The sequence below is a fragment of the Sesamum indicum genome, linkage group LG8 (assembly GCF_000512975.1).
Source record: "Sesamum indicum cultivar Zhongzhi No. 13 linkage group LG8, S_indicum_v1.0, whole genome shotgun sequence".
Lineage (NCBI taxonomy): Eukaryota > Viridiplantae > Streptophyta > Magnoliopsida > Lamiales > Pedaliaceae > Sesamum > Sesamum indicum.
Genome location: NC_026152.1, coordinates 2,942,796 through 2,957,180, shown reverse-complemented (window position 1 = coordinate 2,957,180; position 14,385 = coordinate 2,942,796). Strand labels below are relative to the sequence as shown.

The following is a 14,385-nucleotide window of genomic DNA, read 5'->3' as shown; positions in this document are numbered from 1 at the left end:
CCTTTCCTTTTTTAGCTCATTCTATTTTCTGATAAGATTATTGATGTGAACCGAAATGAAGATGAACGATTCTTTAAACCTAAGCAAATACATCTCATATCGAACTTCATGTTTCATGTTTTTCCTCCCAAGAATAGTCAGATTTGGACCAAATTATTTTCATTACCATTGCTAATTAAACATTCTTCCTCAACTTAGCTGGCGACCCAGAAAATTACAAAACCGAAAGATTACCAAGAACACATGCAATAAATTATTCGTGGTAACGAGGCCTTACTCAATTAGAAAGGTTGTTACACCCAAAAAAAATAGAAATGGGTGAGGTTGTGTATTTGAGTGATTGAGTCTGTGAGTATATATATCTCTATGTTATAATAGTCTTTTTTGTTTTTTGTTTTAAGGTATTTATTAATTTAGATTATTGATATATAAAACTGAATTTGTTGAATGGGTTAATAAATTACATATTATGAAAAAGTATTATTACGATTATCTTGAAATTAATAATCAATATATTAAACAAAGCAAAAAGGTTATTTTAAAAAAAATAAAAAATAAAACGCATCCCACCAACCCCAGTGGAAATTGAAATGCAGCCAAGCCAACTACCATCCACGATCAAGAATAGATAGGCCAATTTTGACCCGCTGAAAACTTAAAAAAGAAAAGGCATTCAAGAATATTGTGCTGCTTCTTGATCCTTTACTCTGTTTTTCTCTTCCACAAATCACTATAATTACTGCTCAATTTAGTTCTCTCAGACTTGCAGATCTTCGTGGCCACCTTTGGTTTCTCCTCGCAGCATCCATTCTTCTAATTAGCAATTCAAGGTTTGGGCTTCTCTCATTTTCTGATTTTATTCTCCTTGTGAAAGAAAAAAGAATGGATGTTTATACTGTTCTTGAAGTTCATTGATTTGCGGTTGAATTGATTCTCTTCTCTATGGCTGGTAGTAACAGCGAATCAAGCTGGCGCTTCCTTTCTTGCTATTCCCCCAGTTTTTCAGCTACCCCCTTTGTCAGGTCGATGTGATGGTTATGTTTTGATGTAGTGCATTGAGAATAGCTCCATCTTTCTGGTTCTTGATTTAATTATATTGGGAGTATATTCATGGTTAAAGAGTCAAATTAAAGACTAAGTTGGAGACTTTTTTTACTTGTGTTTCATGGGATGCCTTCTCGTCTTGCTTATTGTTACAGAAGTTTCAGATCCTAATGGGATATCGATCGATGCAACTTCTTCCCTTTTTAGTTGTGTTGGAAACAAATGCTCATGCTAAGAGAGATTAGTTTTTTTTGCTTGGTTGATGCTTGATCTGAGTCTCTCACTGGTATGGATTTTGGGAAGGAGCCAAGACTGTTTTCTGATTTTCTTTTATCATGATAGTATTAGGTCCATGGATCCAACACTCAAAGAAATGGATTCATCTCCTGCTACTTTAGAGCAAACTTAACTTGCCGTTTGAATTTTTGCCTGTGTATTATGTTGTGATTTTTTAACGAATCATATCAGCAAACTATTTGTTTATTTCTCTATTTTGTAGTAGGCCAAGTTCAAGTTTCCTTGAGATTTGGTTTTTTATGTTTTGGCAGGTGAAAGAATGGCTGATCAATCCCCAAAACTGACGAGAATTGGCCTTGCTGGCCTTGCTGTCATGGGACAAAATCTAGCCCTCAATATTGCTGAAAAAGGCTTTCCCATTTCTGTTTACAATCGGACTACGTCTAAAGTTGATGAGACTGTTGAAAGAGCAAAAGTGGAAGGAAATCTTCCCGTGTTTGGCTTCCATGATCCTGAATCATTTGTTCAGTCCATTCAGAAACCTCGTGTAATCGTCATGCTTGTCAAGGCTGGTGCTCCTGTTGATCAGACCATCAAAACACTCTCAGCTTACATGGAGAAAGGTGATTGTATCATTGATGGTGGAAATGAGTGGTACGAAAACACTGAGAGAAGGGAGAAAGCTATGGCTGAATTAGGTCTTTTGTACCTTGGCATGGGGGTTTCTGGCGGTGAAGAGGGTGCTCGAAATGGCCCGTCTCTGATGCCCGGAGGGTCCTTTGAGGCCTACAAATATATAGAAGACATCCTTCTCAAAGTAGCAGCCCAAGTTCCTGACAGTGGTCCCTGTGTGACCTACATAGGAAAAGGCGGTTCCGGAAACTTTGTTAAGATGATTCATAATGGAATCGAGTATGGTGACATGCAGCTGATTGCTGAGGCATATGATGTTCTGAAATCCGTTGGGAAACTGTCAAATGAGGAACTGAAGAAAGTTTTCTCAGAATGGAACAAAGGGGAACTTCTAAGCTTCTTGATTGAAATCACTGCAGATATTTTCGGAATTAAGGATGACAAGGGAGACGGCTATCTAGTCGACAAGGTTTTGGACAAAACCGGGATGAAGGGTACTGGTAAATGGACTGTCCAGCAAGCTGCTGAACTGTCAGTTGCTGCTCCAACTATCGAAGCTTCTCTTGATTCAAGATTCTTGAGTGGTTTGAAGGAGGAGAGAACTGAAGCAGCCAAAGTCTTTAAATCTGGCGGTTTTGGTGATATTCTAACCGATCAGGTTGTTGACAAGGAAAAATTGATCGATGACGTCAGGCAGGCTTTGTATGCATCTAAAATATGCAGTTATGCTCAAGGAATGAATCTGATCCGCGCCAAGAGCATTGAGAAAGGATGGGACTTGAAATTGGGGGAGCTGGCCAGGATATGGAAAGGAGGCTGTATTATTCGTGCAATCTTCCTAGACCGAATCAAGAAGGCATACGACAGAAACTCGGAACTTGCCAACCTACTAGTCGACCCTGAGTTTGCAAAAGAAATCATCGACAGGCAGTCTGCTTGGAGACGAGTCGTTTGTCTTGCAATCAACTCAGGCATCAGCACCCCTGGTATGTCTGCTAGTCTTGCTTACTTTGATACTTACAGAAGGGAGAGATTGCCAGCTAATCTTGTCCAAGCTCAACGAGACTACTTTGGCGCACATACATACGAACGGATCGACATGCCAGGATCCTTCCACACTGAGTGGTTTAAAATTGCTAAAAACATAAATAATTAAACTCATAAATGCTATTTTCATTAATAAAGCACAGCTTCATTCTTGAAATCGTCACTTGATGCCTGATTTCACAACATTGCTACTGTCCGAACGAGCACCAGAAGGAGAAGGAGCTTTCTTTCTTATCAATAAAATTTTTGGGGCACCTTTGTTCTTCTTGTTGTACTTCCTGTAGCAGTTTTGGTATTTCATTTTCACTTGCGGTTAGTCTTGCTCAAGGTACAATCTGTGTGTAACTTCGATGGATTTGATATTTATTTTCGTTTTCCACCTTCTTTACTAACCATTCTTACACACTGCCATGTTGATGAATCTGACATTAATATGGGAAAGGCGAGATTTGAAATTGGGTCTTGATGTGGGGTATGTCTTATCAAGGTCATATCAAGACTCTCCTGTTGAATATTACGAACTTCCAACAAATCTTTGGATTCATTTTATTTATTCAAGATCTTTACAATCTGGACCCAGTGCTTCTTAAAACGTAACATGTAAGGATTCACGCATTGGATTATTTTGGTGTTTGTAATTTACTTAAATCATACAATTGAGAGAATTTGGTTTGCATTAGGTACAACTTTTGCTGCTAAACGACTTTCACTATCAGTTAGGGGTGCAAGTTTTGCCAATCTCACATTCAAGCTCGAGCTCTATGATTTATGTTCGGCTCGCGAGCTCAACCCCCCACCCCTTAGTTGCTAGTCAATATATCATATTTAAATATGATATTTTGGGATGTATTATCTAAAAACAAGCATAATCAACAATTTAATACTTTTGATTTCAACTACAACAAATATATTTGTTATTAGTTATTTTATCCTTATATTTATTTAATGTATAGGAAGAAATATATTAGTTATTTGTATATTTATTAAATCAATCAATTAATTTATTAAAATTAAAATTAAAAATAGAAAAGGAAAGGTATGAAATCTGGAGAGTTAAAAACTTAAATGATGTGATTACGTGAAAACTCTCTCTCCCTAATTTCTGAACTCTCTCTCTCCCGCGGAGAAGGAAAAGATTGCAGACTCTAACTCCAACTTCACACCCACAAATCCATTGGCACCTCCGACTCCACCATTAACTGTATTTTTCTTCTTTTAATTTTTTTTTTTTACCGTTTGTAGAAGAAGATGTTGAAGTGCGCCAAAGAATCCAGGAATAACATAAAGAGAAGATATCTTGGATGCAATTCTTGAGGGAAAGATTATCTTCCATTAGCTTGAGCACATTGTCTACTACTCGAGCTCGAGCCTTCATTTCGACTCGTTTGCACTCCTATTATCAGTTCTCTTACAACCTACTAATTTAAATATCAAAGTACTATAATAAAAACCTTCTTGATTTAGTTGGAGCGATGGTGTGCTTGCTTTGTGGGCTCATAAAGGATATAATCGAGGCATATAGTACAAGCTTCTACTGTTTATTGCTCAAGTACAATCAGAATATGCGACGGATATGCGACGAAAAGGAATCCTGAGGAACGCAAATGGTGCTTTTGTTTCCACTATTTACAGTGACAGTCACCACTTCTTCGTTTGTGTTAATAAGCTTCTGGGTTTTAAACTCATCAAAATTTTACCAAACTCCAAACATTCTACAAACCTTACTCTAAACATATCTATCGATCAAATATTATTGTCCGATCATTACATTATTGAAAGTTATTACAAATGTAAACTATCTTATTTTTTAAAAAAAATACATCAATATTTTTGAATCAACCAACATAATATTATCACACTTTTCAGTAACAAAGCATCGATCATTCTAAACCAACCAACAAACTCAAAGTAAACAAAAAGACAATGTCTATTGTTAAAAGTAGATTAAATACCCGTATTCAGAAGACTCGAACTCACAAACTTAAGGCGATGGATCATTGATCTAAAATACAATACCAAAAGCATATGTATGAAATTTATGAAAGACAAAGCCTAAACATAGTCCACTTTTGTTTGAATCGAATGATCCTCATTCATTGCTTTTGCAGCTGCTGTTGTCATCATTCATATCTACATCACTGATCACTTTTTGCATTTCCCAGCCGCAGCGTCCACTACGTTTTTCCATATCGAATATCATTACATTCTTAATTCCTCGCGCATGAAAATATTATTACGGAAAATCAGGTGCTCTACTCAATTAATTAAAAACACTTTTATTTTCTTATTTTTGGTTTTTTTCCCCCCTATCTGAGCTGTTTCCAAACCCACTATTCGAGACTAATCCCGGCATTGTGGCTGCTACTGACCCGAAGGGGCCGATTTGCGCACATGGGGTTCGAGTACGAAACTTTCTGCTAGATAAATTCACTCGTTAATGTGAATGCAATGGAGTTTTACACGGTTGCGCCAACCCTTCAGTTTATAGTTAAAATCTTTTATTGCTCACTGTCGGAAGCAAAATATAAGCTGTGTTTATAAGAAAAACTAACAACAATATCAGAATTTCGATGAATTTTTTTATTTCTTGAGTGGTCCGAAACATTGTTCAAGAAGCTGACATGTTTTCTTTTTTTTAATCTCATGTAAAAATAAATCTTGTATGATTGTCAAGAAAAAATAAATTAACTCTTCGTCTTGTGTTGGTGGATTATATCCTCAAACCCAGAGCAATAAAATACAGAAATTCATGGAAATCAAGAAAACAATAATTAAAAAAAAGAAAGCATTAGTTCAATTTGGGACAATAAAGAAATGATGTAAATGAAGCTGGTAAGAGTTAAAAAAATAAATATACACAATAATTTGCATTTATTTTTGGAAAAAAAATTTTATTCAGGTCTAGTCGAACAAAATCAATTACATGACCAGTGCCATATAGTTGGTTCAGATCTGGTTAAATTCGGTCGAAGTTAGACTCATGGTCTGATCATCCCCTTCTGCATGCAAAGTGCTATCTTTTACTACTGTAGAGACGGTGTGGCCACGTACTTTGGGCAGTCATCTCCTGCCAGGATCACAACCACCACCGTCTCCATACGAACCTCAACGTCGTCTGGTCTGATCGTCCGTCTCTCCTCAGACGAGCCCTTCTGTCCCGTGCAGACAAGAACGGCCAATGCCAACACAATAAGCACCAAAGCAAGAGCTAATCCGCCAAAGAGGTAAGGAATTGGAGACTTCCATCTCCAAGTAGTGTTAGAAAGTGTCATTTTTCTTTTTTGTTTTTTGATGGAGCCGTAGGTTGTTTGGGTGTTGATATTTGTGCTAGTCGCATTTTGTTCTGCAACCGTCCATTTCAACAGTGTAAAAAAGTGTAGTTTTGGGGGAAGATTCCTTCTTGTACTTTGGTAGATTCTTGAGAGATTACTCGTAAATTAATTGAGAAAGTGTTTCAAGTCAATCATCACCGCAGTTTAGAAAGGTGTGGACATTATGGGATTTGAGCATAATTTGATTAAGATTTTCTGGTCTTGTAAAGATTTGATGGCTCAAAGAGTTGTCCATGAGCTCAGGTCACTTGGAATCAATTCAACTTCAACAGATACTTCTCTCTATAAAATATAATTAATCATGAATATAAAAACACGTAAATTACGTTGACATTTTTTTTTAGATTTAGGTCTAAATATATAGATATTTTTAAGTCTTTTATAAAATTATAAGTACATCTTTAAAGTTAGAGTTTAAATTGTAATTACAAGTACATATTTATTCAGAGGTAAAATTTTATAATTATGCCCCTTGAGTTAATTATATTGGTAATCCTCATGAGTGAACTTATAATTTTGCAAAAAATTAGGGATTGTTTGTGTAATTAAACTTAACTTTAGAAGTAGGGATGGCAACATGGGATAAACAAAGGGGAAAAAGTATTTTTTTTCTTCTTATAGGACTACACCTATTTACATGGTGGAATAAATGCTTTTTAGTTTATTGAAAATTACACCAATGTTCTTGAAATAAGATATAATTACACAAATGTCTTTCACTTTATGAAATTACAAATACACTCCTTAAAATTATAATTATAATTCACATTGGCACTTCCTCAAGGACAAAACCTACACATTGACACCTCTAGGATAATTACATCGTGGGGATTGATTTGTGTAAAAAATATTGACGTTTCTAATGTGTGTATGTGTAATTTTTGAAAAAGCAGAATGGTTTATGTTAATATTAATATTTAGGTCGATCCATATATAATTTTTAAAAAATATAAATAGTTTATGTGAATAGTCCATAAATTACGGGCATACATATAATTATTCCAAAATTTATCATAGAGGTAGGTAGTGTTGGACTTGGAATATCCAACAAAGATTATAGACAAGAGAGACTGAGAGAGCGAATGGGAAGTTGGAGTTATGTAGAATGGCAACATACAGCACCACTGTCTCCCATTATACAGTCTATATATATATATATTGTATACCGTATCACACAGTATTTTTGCACATAATTTACTAATATATGTATTTATTGAAATTTATAATTAATTTATTCTTGTATATTAGAGTTTATCATTGACTTACAACCTAACATGCAAAAAAAAATGCTGATAATTTTTTCTATAGGCACTAATTGTCAATAATTGAAATTTTGTACAATATATGTTATAGTAGCGATGATTATATTTATATATAAAATAAATACTAATATGTTATTTATAAATAATAAAATTGAACAAAAGGGAGTAAATTTAATTTGTAACTACAGTAATTGTAAGGAATTTTTAGGACATCATATCTAACGTAGAAGAAAGGAAAATAATATGATCCATCCAAATCGACCAAAGAAAAATAGCTCGATTTTAGGACATCCATTTCGATTACAACGTGAGTATTGTATTGCGTGTCAAACGCTCAATTGGGTTGAGAGCTGACAATTTCTCTTTATATATTCATTTTACAACCAAAGATGCATAGAGCATAATCACCCGACCGAAGGCGCTGAAGGAGGGCAAGTGGTCCACTCTCTCATCTACAACAGTGGATCAACTGATATCAAATCTATCACTTGAGTTTATAAATCTTTTTTTTTAAATAATAGTATAGATAATGAAAACAAAATTAAATGGAAATTTTTTTTATTTAATTTTTGAATTTGAATAATGTAATAAATTATATACTATAAAAATAAAAATATTAAAATCTTTTGCACCCTCGAGCCGTGGCATAATAATCAAATTAGAATGACTAAATAATTACTAGTACATGTTTCTAATCACTATAGAAGTAATTGGTGAGAAAGCGCAGCCTCTCAAACTAATTTTAAAATGCAATATATATTTAAATTAAATTTAATCACACTACAAATATACATAATTAATCAATTTTTAAAATTATACATTAATTATTTAACAAATACAAATAATTATATTTACAATTTGTGCAATTATCTAATATTTTTCGAAGGTATTGTAATTTTTAAACAATAAAATTAATTTATATAAATAGGCCATAAATTAAAAGTGTAAATATAATAATTTTAATATATTGCACATGTTACAGAGCAAATCTAATTTCAAACTACTCAATCATTCTCTAACATGTTCGAGACGCCACAAATGAAAAATCTCACTAATTACCTATGAATATTATTATTCCCATTAATGGAGACCACATTAATTAGCAAAACAAGTCACATTAATTATAATTATCAAGTGCTTCTTCCTTAACTGTTACCAACCACACATCATTAATTATATTAAATAATTATGTTTAGTCTTAATTTCTTAATGATGATCTGTTCTTATATTTTCAATAAGAAATGTGCAGTAATATACTCAAATAGGTCGGTTAATTATTCAACTTAAATAATCTAAGTAAATATGATATAATTATTATATATATATATATTTTAATTTTACTATCAAAATTACAAATAAAGGAGGTGATGCTAATTGCCATTTACCAAAGTATTGACAAATTGACAGACATAAAGCTGTCAAATTAAAGCCTAGTAAAATCAATTTTGAATTAAATATATATGTAGAAGAATGAAATCAAACTGTAATCTCAAAATTTGTATTGTTTGTCACAAATTAATCCCTTTTTCTTTCTGCTATCAAATTACCAAATCCCAGAACCAAAAAGTCCCAAAAAGGACTTAACATGTTAAACTACAAACTAAAAAGCGTGTGTTGATGCAACTAATTAATGAACCTATCTAAACCAGATACCAAAAAACGTATTCATGATACACAAGTTAAAAGTCTCCCTCAAACTTCCTCAACCCGTCTGGCGGCGCCCAGCGGTTTCGCGAGGTGGGTGGGGTTGGTTTCTCCGGCCATGATCACCACTATTCTGGGCTCCATCTCAGAGCGTAAAGCGTGCACGCTTTTCTCCGGCTTCTCTTCCGACGATTCAGACGACGGACTCCTGTAAGAGCAAACCAAAATTATCAATGCCATAGCTATGACGCCCAACACCAGAGCCAAACCACCAAACAGGTATGGAACCGGCGAGTTCCACCGCTGGAATCCGCCGCCAGCCGCCGCCGTGGTGCTGTTTGTTGGATGCTGGATTTTCGGCCCCATCTCTCTCTCTCTCTCTCTCTCTTTCTGGGAGTAAAGATATATATATACACATATATAGGGGGGGGGGGGGTGTTCCAAAGAGAGACTAGATAGTGCATGGATTAGGATGGGGGTGGAAATGGGATTATTGTGTTGGAGAAGGAGAAGTGAGTTTGAGGGCATAACATAAAAAGAAAGTGGGGATTCTTTCTTAATCTTTGGTTTGGTTTTAGTACTGTTTCCATCCTACTTCTCAATGGATTTGATTTCTTTTCAACTTTCTTTGTTTACAAGCTTTCCAATTTTACCCTTTTACAATGGATGGCATTGTCAATTAATGTCATACTACACTACACACAATAAATACAAGGATCTATTTGAGTTGGAATCTTGTATGCCATAATGCCAACACTTCTTCCCTATATAATATATGGTTATTAATGCATGTGGTTCCATTCTCTTTTCTTGATACCAGAACAATATTGGTGGGTAATTTATAAATATCTCTGTAAGTAATTTATAATTTTAAAATATGCGTGGTTCTTCGTTACTTTTTATGGGCACTCACAATTTAGTAAAATAATCAAACAGAACCCAGACTGAAAATTTGGTACGTGATGCAATCGAATTGAAAACTTTTCAGTTTGATTTTCCGATTTTATTTTCTTGAATATTTGGTGTTCTGTTTCGGTTTCGATTTTTAGTATTGATTTGCCGAACAGTACCAAATACCAAAATAATATTTTTATATACATATAATAATTGATAAATAAATAAAAGTGTAGGTAACACTTTAAACATTTAATTATATATGCTTTATATATCTAATGAAAACTTCGGTTTACCAAATACCCAAACTGAAATACTAAAAAGAAATTCAGTATTATCGAAATGGAAGTGAGCAATTTGATGTGAGAAAGTATTAGGCGAAAGAGAATGAGTGTGAAGTCGTCCCAAGAAGATGACCCAAATTCTGTGACTGGACCCACTAAACGTGTTGTTTTGCTACAAGTATCCTCACCTTATATGCACATTTAACCCTCCTTTGCAATAATTTCTATTTTCTTATACCAATAAAATTGTTAAGAAATTTGTAAATTAAATAATAGTAAAACTTAAAGACGTTTGAAAAAAAATACCAAAAGTAGAGAAACTTAATACTTATAATTTTATTAATAAGTTGTAGAAGTTGTTTTTAATTTTTCGTTTAAATCAATTTAATTTAAGTAGTCCAAAAGATTAAAATAGTAAATAAATAGTATTATTTTTAGTAATAAACTGACAAGCGCTTACTTTAAAATATTGCAAACTCCCTGGAAAATGGTTCAAATAATTGGCTATTTCTTGGTAGAGGTTAAATTTCAAAATAAATTGTCAGTATATCACATGTTTCACAAATAATATTGTTTACTTATTATTAACATTTTCACACTTGAGATATATATATATATAATAATAATAATAATAGAAGAAGAAAAAAGAATATAGAAGGGAAGGAAATGGGAGATTCTTTACTTTTTATGTTTGATTATGTGAAGGAAAAGAAAAGAAAGGCAGAGGGGGCAAAGAAATTCATAAATTCCTTTCTCATTCAAGTTTTTATTATATAAATCAAATATAGTGTAATTTATATCATATCAGTATAATATAAATCTCACCATAAATACAGCTTAATTTTTATTATTTGATATTTTCACACCTATGTATATTACATATATATAAACTTAAAAAAATAATTAAATACAAGTAAAACTCCTATTAAAATAACTATTAATTTTTGTTATAATTAATTACTATAATTAAATTTAAAAATCGTATTGAATATTAATAAATTATGTCTGTGCAATAGTTATTAGTCATTGTTTTTGCAAGTATATTAAACTAAAACATCCGCTATAACTAAAAATTATGACAATTATTTTAATAATGATCAAAATTTAAATTTTTATATTGATTTTATTTGATTATAATAAATAGTAAATCTTTATATGATAATAATTTATAACATAGGCAAAAATCCATTTTTATGTAATGTATCCAGCCCTTTAATTTGATTTGATTGTTGTGGTGAGGTAGGGTGAGTAGCGTCTAGTAGTGTGTGTGTGTGTATATATATAAATATAGAGGGGTCTACTTTCTAAAGCACAAAGGGGACCCCAGGACTTAATTAAATATAGTTTCTATAATGACAAGACCACCATTATATAATTAGTGCATTAATTAAGAAGATTAGCATATGGATTAGGCTAAGCAAGCATCCACATTACTTGCCTAATGATGCCAACACATGACTCATGATCAATGGTATTAGATCTTAACCCTTTTTCTTTTTGATGGATTAGGTGTGTATTAAAAGAAATTAATGAGGATTAACAATGGATAATTTCTAGTTGATCAATTGTGTTTTTGTGACTTTGCTTTGATGGATTAGTTGGAAACAAAGATTAGTAATTGAAGTCATAAACTCAGTCTTCCAACTATATTAATTAATAAATAAATGAAATTGAGGCTTCCAAACTTTATGACGTGATCAGTGTTTTTCTGAATGAGATATTGTCCGTTTACCTTCGTGAGAATCATGATTTTATCTCGAAAATACGCCTCACAATGAACAAGGTCTTAGTCCAGCCAACTTTATAATAAGGTATTGTCTACTTTGACTTCAGTCCTGTAAGAGAAAGTCGCACGATTTTGTTCTATTAAAAGACATAAATAAATACAATACATTTAGGTGACAAATTAAATATGCGAAATCAACACAGATATAAATCACCACGAGTACTGTAAAAATAGTTATGCTTTGACAATCAATAATTAATTAATAAAAATTTATAATTACCTAAAATTATTATAAAAGTATTTCAATAGTTGGAACTAGTTAGGCATTTAGCCACTTACCTTCGAGACTGCGGATGCATTCCCACCTGAGCTCTCACGACTGATTAACACCAGAAAACACGTTTTACGTACGAGGCATCCATTGTTAAATTAGCGATTATAAAATTTTGACGAAGACTCGTGTTTGAACTAATGACGGTGGAGGAAACCATGCGACAGAATCACGTGATATGTGATTAGACTCGAATACTTATAGATCACGTTTTCTTGACAATATCCTATATTAGTCCTTCAACTCTTAAATAATAAAATTTTAGTCCTTCAACTTTCAAAATTCTAGTCGTGAAATTTAAATCATGAACTGATTTATGCTTATCATACAAATTTAATATCTAATAAAGTATAAAGAATTTTGATTTTTAAGGACTTTAAAGAGTTTTAAAAGGAAAACAAAAATACTTGAGTTCTACAAAATATTGAAAAATTATAACTTTTTACCCTGAATATATATATATATATATATATTGAGTGAATTAATTACAATTAAATGTTAAAATTCAATCATTAAAAATCAATGTACATCAATTATAATTATTAAATATGTATAATTAATTAATAACTGATATTATTACAATAAATCAACAACTATTATTACCCACATATTGACGGAACTCAAATATATAATCACTTAATTATATAATTTAAATTTCGCCAACTGAATTAAGCCTAATGAATAGTAAGAGGATTAGAGACATGCCATAAAAATGTGAAATTTAATTAAGGTGTGGGGTAGAAATTGCAATGTTGGAGTTGGAAATAATGTGAATGGAAGTGGGGTGGAGGGGTCCCTTAGATTAGAAAGTGAGGCACCCAGATTTGTCAAAAAAGTCCACTAATTCAATTAATTAATTAATACTTTAACTTTAAGACATTGATAGCTAGGAGACAAAGATTCATGAAGACTACTTGGAGAAAAGGAGTATGCAAATGGGTTGATATTCCCATCAAATTAATCCTGGAATCACCTTAGGATAAAAATTTAAAAGTTGAAAAAACATGCTAATTAATTGAAAAATTATTAATTATAAATCAATAATATGTAAATATCGAATATTAATTAATGCTCATCCTCCGCTATAAGGTTATATTATTTAGATTGATGAATTTGAATTTTGAGGGAAGATTTCGAGAAACGTATTTTAAGTGACTCCAGAAAAAAAATTCAAATAAAATATTTCAAATAACTTCATAGTAGAGGGCTTTGAAGTCCATCCATATTCAATGAAAAATTAGTTCTATCTATCCAAATATCGTTTAAAAGTAGATATTTGGATCTGCCAATAATCTATTTTGGAGAGGCTCTTGAAAATCTAACTTTCGATTTGTGCAGCTCGAGCTCTAGTTACAATTTGAGAAATAATCCAACTCAAAACTTCAATTTCGACACTTGAATCAGGTCTCATTAATACCACGGTAACATGTTAAAACTTGTCCTTATATACCCCATCATGATCTTTTAACATTATTTGCTTTTCAATTTAATCGAGATTTTTTTGTGTTTGAAGATATGATTTCGAGTTTAATTTAAAATTATATGATATGTTTGAAATTCGTTACTAGAGATTTGAGAATCATACGAATTTAGAATCACTTAAACAAAATATAATTAATTGTTTAATTATAAATAAAGAATTTAACTTCAAATATATTCTATGCGAATCAAACGTTGAACCATTTTGGAATTAATTAATGAGCATTAATGTTGCAAGGTTCTTACAAAATCTTCAAAGAATGGTTCTTCAGTTGTTGTGTTATGATGCAACACCACTGAGGTGGCTTTTCATTCATCTCGCCAGCCAATTTTAGACCAGGTTTTCACCTTTATTTGATCTTAGTCAAATAATATTATTTAATAAAATTTTTTACTGAAACCCCATAATTAACTATGGTTGAAACAGTAGTTTAAGTGAAACGGATTGTATCTTTTCTTAAGATAAATTATA

General features: G+C 32.3%; 2 protein-coding genes across 2 annotated transcripts; one reads left to right on the top strand and one right to left on the bottom strand.

Moving 5' to 3' along the window:
- LOC105167505 (6-phosphogluconate dehydrogenase, decarboxylating 3) lies at positions 628-3,353 on the top strand. The gene is made up of 2 exons (XM_011087267.2): positions 628-830; positions 1,593-3,353. The coding sequence occupies exon 2, from the start codon at positions 1,601-1,603 to the stop codon at positions 3,068-3,070; it is 1,470 nt and encodes a 489-aa protein (XP_011085569.1). The 5' UTR covers positions 628-830; positions 1,593-1,600; the 3' UTR covers positions 3,071-3,353.
- LOC105167593 (protein GLUTAMINE DUMPER 5) lies at positions 9,248-9,565 on the bottom strand. The gene has a single exon (XM_011087365.1). It carries the CDS (start codon positions 9,563-9,565, stop codon positions 9,248-9,250), a length of 318 nt encoding a protein of 105 aa, XP_011085667.1.

Bases quoted from the DNA above. Each gene is read 5' to 3' on its own strand.
- LOC105167505 (XM_011087267.2), top strand. From the start codon at position 1,601: ATGGCTGATCAATCCCCAAAACTGACGAGAATTGGCCTTGCTGGCCTT.
- LOC105167593 (XM_011087365.1), bottom strand. From the start codon at position 9,565: ATGGGGCCGAAAATCCAGCATCCAACAAACAGCACCACGGCGGCGGCT.